Source organism: Salvelinus alpinus, chromosome 36 (genome assembly GCF_045679555.1).
Source record: "Salvelinus alpinus chromosome 36, SLU_Salpinus.1, whole genome shotgun sequence".
Lineage (NCBI taxonomy): Eukaryota > Metazoa > Chordata > Actinopteri > Salmoniformes > Salmonidae > Salvelinus > Salvelinus alpinus.
The window spans coordinates 19,784,164-19,794,697 of record NC_092121.1 but is presented as its reverse complement, the minus strand read 5'-3'; the positions used below and the strand labels follow the sequence as shown (position 1 = coordinate 19,794,697).

General features: G+C 40.9%; 1 protein-coding gene across 2 annotated transcripts; it reads right to left on the bottom strand.

Annotated features, from left to right (window-relative positions):
* Nucleotides 1-531: 531 nt before the first annotated feature.
* Nucleotides 532-9,539, bottom strand: LOC139565258 (uncharacterized). Of its 2 annotated transcripts, XM_071385441.1 has the most exons (4): nt 9,043-9,539; nt 8,481-8,531; nt 2,800-2,866; nt 532-2,686 (listed from the first exon to the last, which is right to left on the bottom strand). In XM_071385441.1, the coding sequence occupies exons 1-4, from the start codon at nt 9,220-9,222 to the stop codon at nt 2,334-2,336; spliced, it is 651 nt and encodes a 216-aa protein (XP_071241542.1). In that variant the 5' UTR covers nt 9,223-9,539; the 3' UTR covers nt 532-2,333. The 2 variants fall into 2 exon arrangements, with proteins under 2 accessions (XP_071241542.1, XP_071241543.1); XM_071385442.1 differs by lacking the exon at nt 8,481-8,531.
* Nucleotides 9,540-10,534: the final 995 nt, after the last annotated feature.

Below are 10,534 nucleotides of genomic sequence, written 5' to 3'. Positions count from 1 at the left end.
TTATTTTTATACATTTGCAAACATTTCTAAAAACCTATTTTTGCTTTCTCATTATGGGGTATTGTTTGCACAGAAATATTTAATACATTTTAGAATAAGGCTGTAATGTAACAAAATGTGGAACAAGTCATGGGGTCTGAATTCTTTCTGAACGTACTGTAGATACATTTTTCTTCATGGAAAATCAAGTCGGAAATTTCAGTGTAGAAATTACAAACTTTAGAAGCCTTTTAAACCTCAAATACGCTACAAGTTACTCTGCAACAGGGGGATCAAATGATGATCCTACATCTGTAGTTCGATATGACCCTTATTTCACTGTGTTGGTAATGATTCACATCTGGTGGTTTCACATCTGTTTATAATAGCTCTCACCCCCTACAGCGTTGGTATGACACCATTAGGCTTACATCTATTTGTGCTTTATTTGTATATCATTTCACAACATGTCATGATTTAGTCCTCATTTCTGTAATTATGGCTTCAACAAACAATATTTGAAGGTGAAATAAAAGCCATATACAAGTCAAATATTGTACTTCATTTATTTGTTTGGAGAACAAAATATTCCAGTGCTTTCTTAATATAATAGATTACATTCATGTTTCCCAGCGGGAACTTCACTTGTGGAATTCGTAACAACGTACATTTTATCCTAGTTTATTTGGCGCTATAAAGTCGGTTTCCATCCAATTTGCGTTAGATTTTCATGCTAATATTCTAAAATCTGCTAAAACGATATGTGCATTCCCCCGCCAGGGATGTTTCCATCAAACATACTTTTTCATGGGTAAAAGGCTGTGCTTGAGGACGTAGTGCAGATAAAAAATAACTTCTGCCGTTAAATTCCCATGTAGCCTACCGAATGGAAAATGGGTTTCCACCGCATTTTCAACTCGACTGATGGAGTAGGAAACGCGCACTCTGATCTTGGAACACGCGCTCTAGCCAATAGCTCGCAGATTCAGTGCGGTAGGCTACCAACATTATGCGATTATTGGATAAGAGCAATATTATTTGTATTTTTCAAAAGGCAGCCAAGAATCGATCATCGTCCAGAAGAAGACCCTCGATATTTATTGAAAAGGAGCATCACCTTGCACATTCACCACCCTGTGAAGTTGATCATAATGTATTTAATCTGTAGCCTAATAAACGGCATGCTTTCCCGAGTCGTAGTGGGAGAACCACACAATTTATCATGGCGTGACTCCAAGTTTACATCGATATGATGGTTATTACATCAATATTTGCGCATGAAGGTGTTTCCACTGCCATTTCTCGCATAACAAATTTTACCGACACAAAACGACCCCACCTTGTATAGCGTACATTGTATTGTCTACATTTGGAAGGTTTACCGAAACATTTTCTGTTTCCATCAGGCCTGTCATTAAATGTTTTAGCTGGCGTACTTTACTCGCATAAAAGGATTGAATGGAAACCTGGTTAGTGACATACATTCATGGATTATCTCTACATCTCATCCTACAACATACTCAACATGTCCTTCAAATTAGATATAGAAAATAAATAAGAAGAAAATAATAATAAGATAATATTGTAATAAGACATAAATAGGTAAAAAAACGAATATTTTAAATACAAAGCAATACGCAAATATTAAAGTAAACATTAAAGATATGTTGATACTGTGCATTCTCTCAACAACCCTGTGCACATGACTTGATAAGACAATCCCCTCATTCATAGCTTAAAAACCAATATTTACTGGAAAAACATACTAACTATAATCCTGACCGGTAAAAACAGTGCTACTTCATCCAAGAGAGAAAAAGGCCAAAGTAACAGTACAACCCATAACCCATGATGACCAATACTTTTAAACATATTTTTCCAACATTACAAGACACATTATTATTTTACATTTTTAATCCCCCTTCCCTGCAGGAGGCCTTTTGCATTTTGGTAGGCCCTCGTTGTAAATAAGAATGTGTTCTTAACTGATTTTTCTAGTTAAATAAAGGTTAATATTTTTTTTATTTTTTTAATCAGTAGAATTCTGGAAAGAAAATCCTTGCAGCTCAAAACCAGTTGGAAGGCTAGGTAGAGTATAAAGCAGTGGAATAATCTTCTATGATGAGCAGGGAGTCGGACTGAATCAGTTTCAGTCAAATATACCGTGTCTCCCACATGATCTTCCCCACTACTCCACCTCTCTGACAGGTGGTGGGATGATGGGTTGATCCCAGTTAGCTCCAGATCCCCAGGATCTATTCAATCAACCCCTACCAAATGACTCCCTGATCTAGCCCCCAGCATGTGTCTATGAAGACAGGAGTGTCTATATCCAATAGATTCTAAAGATATAATTATGGACCTATGATGCCCAGGTATGTGGCGGTGTAGGTGGTGTTGATCCTGGCACCAGGGGAGACAGTGACTGTGAGGATGTCAGAGGCTGCTAGATCCACAGCCCTGCCCAGGAACCCTGTGCTGAGGGAGGTGTTGGTCATCCTTACTTCCAGCAGGACTCTGTTGGGCTTGTTCACTCTCACTATGTGCTGTCCAGACACCTCTGGTGTCTCCAGAGTCACCTGAAGATACAGGAAGTAACAACCATCCTGGTTGATGGTCAGGGATCCTTCCTTTAGGGAGACAGAATTATTCGCCTTGGACTGCGTCTTCCACTTGATCCCACTTCTCGCCACCGAGACATCATTATCTGTGGATGATCAATTGAAAACTGGCATCAGTAATGTGGCTAGAATTGGAATATAAATGAATTGTGACTATATCTAAAAATTCAAAGAGACTGAACTTTCTAAGAACTCTCACCGTCTATACTTGTGGGTTCAAAGGTGAGCATTTGCCATGGCACTCTTTGTTGCTCCAGGGGTATGCTCTGTGGGGACAGAAATAACTCATCATTAGTCACTGATCTCTCTACTCATTGAAGTAATGGTGGGCATCCAAGCAACACGACTCAAATCCTAACAGTAAAACAAAGAAGGGTTGTGGTCAATTCCATTTCAATTCCAGTCAATTCAAAATGTAATTTTCCTCATTGAAAAGCACTGAAGATAATTGGAACTGGAATTTGAATTTCAGTGTACTTCCTGAATTGACTGGAATTTAAATATAATTAACCCCAACCCTGGAACAAAGTATGATCTTCAAACTATCCTTTTTATCTGTGACAGGGTACGAACTACAGCTGTTGTCTATGTTTCCCTGGGGACCCTATTTAGGGAAGCACAGGCAGGAAGGTATAAAAGCACCCCTCAGTTTCTGCAGAGACGGAAGATACATTTGTAAAGGATATGGTTACGTGTTAAATGTTTGCAGATGGGAGAAGTATAGTATTGAAGAATCTGTCAATGGAAAATGTTGCAACTGTGGTGGGGATCAGTCTCCGGACTTCCTTGAGTGCCCTGTTAGGGTGAAAGAGGTTGAGGTGCCAAGAATCAGGGCTGGCAGCAGATCTCTTATGTGGAGGCGGTGAAGAGAGTTGAAGGAGCAAGAGGCAACAGTGTTGAAGATATGGAGGTGGATGCATTCCAACCAGTTGCTAGTGTTTTAAGTCAATTGAGTGATCTGGATACACTCATTGTGAAGAAAGTGGATTTTGTGGCATTTATAGCCACAGTCACTAAGTGTCTAAGAAGTCCAAGAAGCTGGACATCATCATATCTGCAGCCGAGAAGTTTTTGGGGCTCCAAGACTTCATGGCAGAAGCACTGCAAGGACTATTGTTGCTAGTAAATGTACCCGCCCTCACAGGAGTCTTTATAGCCTGTTTAGGGACCTGATTGGATTTTTTTTCTTTTACAGAAAAGCAGGTTGATTTTGTTTAGTTAATTTCTTTTTTGATAGATTATAAGATATTTTATTTATTTTTACCCACATTATTTCATTTTTGGGGATCCTTATTATTCACCTGCACAGTAGCTGGCGGAATGCACATCACATTTACATTTTTGCGAACGCCATTATACCATAGTTCACTCAGGCCATTCTTCTTCTATCTTAATTTATCCACCATTTTTGGTATTTGTTCAAGAGAGCTTTTTGTCCCTGAAGAGAATTTGGAGATGTTGTACTGTATTGGTGCTGAGCAAGTTCATGTTTGAGGGAAACCATTTTGAGAATCATGCTGATTTTTTTGAAGAAGAATTTGGGGTGAGGTCAAATGCGCTCTGAAGGTATGTTTGTTACATTATTTGTATCAATGCTGATATACAGTACCAGTCAAAAGTTTGGAAACACCTACTCATTCAAGGGTTGACTATTTTCTACATAGTAGAATAATGGTGACAACATCAACACTATAAAATATGGAATATGTGGAATCATGTAGTAACCAAAAAAGTGTTAAACAAATCAAAATATATTTCATATGTTAGATTCTTCAAAGTAGCCACCCTTTGCCTTGATGACAGCTTTGCACACTCTTGGCATTCTCTCAACCAGCTTCACCTGGAATGCTTTTCCAAGGAGTTCCCACATATGCTGAGCACTTGTTGGCTGCTTTCCCTTCACTCTGCGATCCAACTCATCCCAAACCATCTCAATTGGGTTGAGGTTGGGTGATTGTGGAGGCCAGGTCATCTGATGCAGCACTCCATCACTCTCCTTCTTGGTCAAATGGTCCATACACAGGCTGGAGGTGTGTTGGGTCATTGTATTGTTGAAAAACAAATGATAGTCCCACTAAGCGCAAACCAGATGGGATGGTGTATTGCTGCAGAATGCTGTGGTAGCCATGCAGGTTAAGTGTACCTTGAATTCTAAATAAATCACTGACAGTGTCACCAGCAATGCACTCCAACACCATCACACCTCCTCCTCCATGCTTCATGGTGGGAACAACACATCCAGAGATCATCCTTTCACCTACTCTGCATCTCACAAATACACGGCAGTTGGAACCAAAAATCTAAATTTTGGAGTCATCAGACCAAAGGACAGATTTCCACCGGTCTAATGTTCATTGCTCGTGTTTCTTGGCCCAAGCAAGTCTCTTCTTATTATTGGTGTCCTTTATTAGTGGTTTCTTTACAGCAATTTGACAATGAAGGCTTGATTCACACAGTCTCCTCTGAACAGTTGATGTGTCTGTTACTTTAACTCTGTGAAGCATTTATTTGGGCTGCAATTTCTGAGGCTGGTAACTCTAATGAACTTATCCTCTGCATAAGAGGTAACTCTGGGTGTTCCTTTCCTGTGGCGGTCCTCATGAGAGCCAGTTTCATCATAACACTTGATGGTTTTTGCGACTGCACTTTAAGAAACGCTTAAAGTTCTTGAAACGTTCCGCATTGACTGACCTTCATGTCTTAACATAATGATGGACTGTCATTTCTCTTTGCTTATTTGAGCTGTTCTTGCCATAATATGGACTTGGTCTTTTACCAAATAGCACTATCTTCTGTATATCTTCCCTTCCTTGTCACAACACAACTGATTGATTGGCTCAAAAGCATCAAGAAGGAAAGAAATTCCACAGATTACCTTTTAACAAAAATGCATTAATTGAAATGCATTCCAGGTGACTACCTCATGATGCTGGTTGAGAGAATGCCAAGAGTGTGCAAAGCTGTCGTCAAGGCAAAGGGTGGCTACTTTGAAGAATCTAAAATCTAAAATATATATTTATTTAACACTTTTTTGGTTACTACATGATTCCATATGTGTTATTTCATAGTTTTGATGTCTTCACTATTATTCTACAATGTAGAAAACAGCCAAAATAAAGAAAAACCCTGGAATGAGTAGATGTGTCCAAACCTTTGACTGGTACTGTATGTGTGACAATATTAAAAATGTTCTATTGTTCTGTGCTGTCACTGCAATAGTGGATTTATTTTTTAGTTGGCTGCAGACTATTCTGTGTTTGGAGAGGCATTGGGAGTGCAACCAGTATAGTGACTCAGACCTCCATTAGGGTAATTGTTTATTCTGTTGTGCGTTTTATATTTCAGTGAAATATTTACTGTTTATTTATAGTGTCCAACAAGCAAACCTAAACCTCTAAGTGTAACGGTCGTTCTCCTCCTCTTCGCTTGAAGAGGAGGAGTAGGGATTGGACCAAAGCGCTGCGTGTTGTGAAGACATAATGCAGTTTAATAAAGTAAAGTCGAAACACGAAAACACTTAAACAAACTACAAAACAAATAAACGATGTAGACAGACCTGGACTTGATTGCTTACAAATAAACGAAGAACGCACGAACAGGAACAGACTACATACACGAACGACAAAACGAAACAGTCCCGTGTGGTAAACATACAGACACAGGAGACAACCACCCACAACAAACAATGTGAAACAACCTACCTTAATATGGTTCTCAATCAGAGGAAACGTAAAACACCTGCCTCTAATTGAGAACCATATCAGGCAACCCAATAACCAACATAGAAACACATAACATAGAATGCCCACCCCAACTCACGCCCTGACCAACTAAACACATACAAAAACAAGAGAAAACAGGTCAGGAACGTGACACCGCTCCTGGGTTTTCGCTGCCTCCCTCTCTTCAAACGAGCGGCGATATTCCCCTGTCTGAGCCCATGGACCTTTTCCGTCCAATATTTCCTCCCAAGTCCACGAGTCCTGGTTACTTGGCCGCTGCTGCTGGTTCCTATCACGCCGCTTGATCCTTTGTTGGTGGGTGGTTCTGTAACGGTCGTTCTCCTCCTCTTCGCTTGAAGAGGAGGAGTAGGGATTGGACCAAAGCGCAGCGTGTTGTGAAGACATAATGCAGTTTAATAAAGTAAAGTCGAAACACGAAAACACTTAAACAAACTACAACACAAATAAACGATGTAGACAGACCTGGACTTGATTGCTTACAAATAAACGAAGAACGCACGAACAGGAACAGACTACATACACGAACGACAAAACGAAACAGTCCCGTGTGGTAAACATACAGACACAGGAGACAACCACCCACAACAAACAATGTGAAACAACCTACCTTAATATGGTTCTCAATCAGAGGAAACGTAAAACACCTGCCTCTAATTGAGAACCATATCAGGCAACCCAATAACCAACATAGAAACACATAACATAGAATGCCCACCCCAACTCACGCCCTGACCAACTAAACACATACAAAAACAAGAGAAAACAGGTCAGGAACGTGACACTAAGCTTAATAACCTTTAAAAAAAAAAAATGTTATATCTGCCTTTCCACTGTTTTCCTTCAGTGGGCATAGTAGAACCTGTAGTTATTATATTACTTATGTCTAGATGTTACATATCCCTACAGAGTTTGCTGTCACTTATACAGATATAACAGTAAGTAGAGTTATTTTAACAGTGATGTTCCATATAGGGCAGGGATGTGCAACTTTGATGGGGAAGGGGGCCACACACTATCTGAACTCATCATGATGGGCTGCAATGGCTTGCAGGTCTGCATACCCACATCCATATCCACACATGCAGTCAGAGCTGGCCCTACCCTTTTGGGGGCCTTAAGTGACATTTTATTGTCTGATTGCTGACATTCTGTTTACCTGTCTAGAAGCGAGAGCGTGCCATGTGAGTGCTCAGTTGGGGAATCCATCTTCTAATTAAATTGGAGGGGATGGGGTTAGCATCAAACGATTGGATTTAATACTTTCTTGTGCACTGCTCAGCGACGCAAACAACAATGTTTCCATCAGAAACGATTACGGATACCATCCAACACGGGAAACATGCTGCTAAAACATGTACAACAACGGGTCGGGCGATTTCTCGCAAGCTCTATGGAATGCCCTTAGACCCGGCTTATTGATAAATTAAATAGTAATAAAGGTGTCTAGATTTGGGCTAGATGTTGCATGCCTATCACATTTAGGAATCAATTTGAACTAGTTGCTTCCATTAACATTTACTAATGGAGTATGCCACACTTTCATGATCGTAAAACAGAGATTGAAATCTGATTTCAGAGAAGGAAAATCTGCACAGTGGCATTTCCCTGCATGTGGATATGATGTTATGACATGTCACCTTTCCCTGCAGTGCGGTGAGGCTGGTGGTTGAGCCCTCTACTGTCTGAGAGCCTGGAGGATGATAAGTCAGACAGAGAAAGCGGGACTGACGAGGTATGGCCTAGCCTAGGCTCTGGTCCCTTCCAAGATTAATTCAAAATGATCTATTGCCGGGTTTCCAAAACTTGGTCCGGGGTCCTCCCACAGGTACACGTTTTGGTTTTTGCCCTAGCACCACAGCTTATTAAAATAATCCAGCCTTGATTATTTGAATCAGCTGTGTAGTACTAGGGCAAAAACCAAAACGTGTACCCCAGGGAGACCCCAGGACTGAGTTTTGGGAAACCCTGGTCTATTGTATATCCTATTGGCAGGCCATGTATATGATGATGATGATGATGATGTTTTGACTACTCTCTGTCTTGGAGGGGGCAAAAATGAACAAAACGTTTGTATGAGACATGTTAAAACTTGTTAGAGGTTGGAAACATGTTTAAACCCGTCTTGTGGTTAGCTTACCAGAGATGAGTCTGCTGTGGGTTTTGGAGCTGAAACTATTTCTGTCAGAGGCTGGGGGAGGGAGATGGGAAATATCATGACGATTGTCTTATCAGTAACTTGTAAGTAACTACGTTTTGCCTGAGAAAGACATTTGTATTCAGCTCTACTGTAGGCTTTATGAAACAGTATTAATATGATATACACAGTGATCATTCAGTAGCACACAACCAGCCCTTTCATATCGGAGAACAGGGTTCTGATGTCACCAGTACTAAACCACACATAGTGATGCGTTTCCCCCACCAGCTGTGATGCTACTGAAACCACTTCAGAGGCTTGTACTCAACAGGTGCAACAGGGAGGTGTTACCACAGCTACAATACACCGCTCTATTGACACACATTGATCCAACTTCAAGATCTCATCTTATTTTTACACAAAGGGAGCTACAATACATATCTCAGATTTAATTCAACTTGATTTCACTATGTCCCTCCCTAAGTTGTGATGGTCAGGGGCTCTTTTTCAATAAAAAAACTAGCAACAGCATTACATAGTTAACGCAGGTTAGCATTCTTACCAGTGCGTGTGGCCTGGTGATGATGAGTAGGGTGATGGAGACCACATGGCTGACGGTGAGGAGACCGACCCAGAGAAGGAGTCCACTGACCAGGCGCCGCTGGCTCCCCTGGGCCCCCGGGTTATGATGGTGGCAGTTCTCTGAAACCTCACAGCGATCCATTGACTGCTGCGGCATCATCAATCTGCAACGTCCGGCTGTGGGGGAGAGAGAGGCTCGGGTAGAGCAACCTCAGTCCCCTGAGATGCAGCAGAGGGAGTGCAGGAAGAGAGAGAGATGGAGCCACTGTGTGTGTTTGTCCTCTTGGCTTCCTCTGCTGTGAAACCTCAGAACACTGCTGTGTGTGTGTTGCGTCTGTATCCGACGAGGACGTCTTTATGTCTGTGTTCTGCTCTGTGTTCCTCTGTAGCTGTCCAGGACAGGAGGCAGGTTGGGCTGGTACTTTCCTGAGTGACTGAAGGAAAACAAAGAGACTAGATAACTCTTCACGTAGGGGACTGGCCCTCCTACTATTCACACTACTCTCATAGAGAAAGAGGAACACCATTCACAACCAATGAGAAAACGAGGGCGTGATAAACATTGACCTTTAAGTGAAAATGAGTCATTCACATCCTTCCCCTAAATAGATTTTACAATGTGATTTGTCAGCTACTACTATAAACCAAATCGAACCGATAGATTTTGATAGTGTTTTGGCGCTGTTCAATGTGAGTCCATTCACTTTTCTGATGTGTCAGTGCGTAATTTGCTTTCTTTTTCTATTCTCTTCCTCTTTCTCTTTCTGTGCGAAAGTACTGTAGTAAAATACAGGTCAAGTCAACATATTCAAACCCCACTCTTCAGCACATTAATATGATAACATGTCACAAGGTTGTGTTTCAAATGTTTGAATCTCTAAAATCTCCCAGTCTCAGCTGCATGTCAGGCTGTGCTGTGCACCTCTTATGGTCTCACTTTGGTTACTTGTGGCTGACCTGGGGAAAGTTTCCGGACCACACAACAGGGTTAAGGTGTCAATCTTGGTATTTGAGTACACTGACCTGGATAGTGATGACAAAGGCCAAAACAACACCTACACATATGATGATTAGATGGACATTATGGAACAAAAACACTTCCCTAAGTGAAAGTTGGATACCAATATCCGTTTCTAACGTTGTTTAGGTTGTAATGGAAATAACTGACCTTTTCTTTCTTGTGGCATATGAGCAATAGGCTTTGTAATATACTAGCACACAGGAATGCGGGTAAAATAACCATGTTTATCTGATGTAATTGGTGAAGTGCAAAGTACAGATGATGACATGTAGTAAATAGTAACAGAGCAGCCCTCAGGCACTACAGTTTAGTATATGCATCACATCTCCCTTTCTTTGGATCATTTGTTTCTCAAAACAATGTTCTTTCAACTCAGTGTTTCACATTGCAAACAATATGCAAACAAACGTTGCTTTCTTTTTTGGTAATATAGACATCACAATAGTCATTA

Bases quoted from the DNA above. Each gene is read 5' to 3' on its own strand.
- LOC139565258 (XM_071385441.1), bottom strand. From the start codon at position 9,222: ATGATGCCGCAGCAGTCAATGGATCGCTGTGAGGTTTCAGAGAACTGC. The intron at 2,867-8,480 runs GTAAGCTAACCA...CTGTCCCCACAG, and splicing joins CCACAGCAGACTCATCTCTG to AGCATACCCCTGGAGCAACA. The intron at 2,687-2,799 runs GTGAGAGTTCTT...GATCATCCACAG, and splicing joins TGAACCCACAAGTATAGACG to ATAATGATGTCTCGGTGGCG.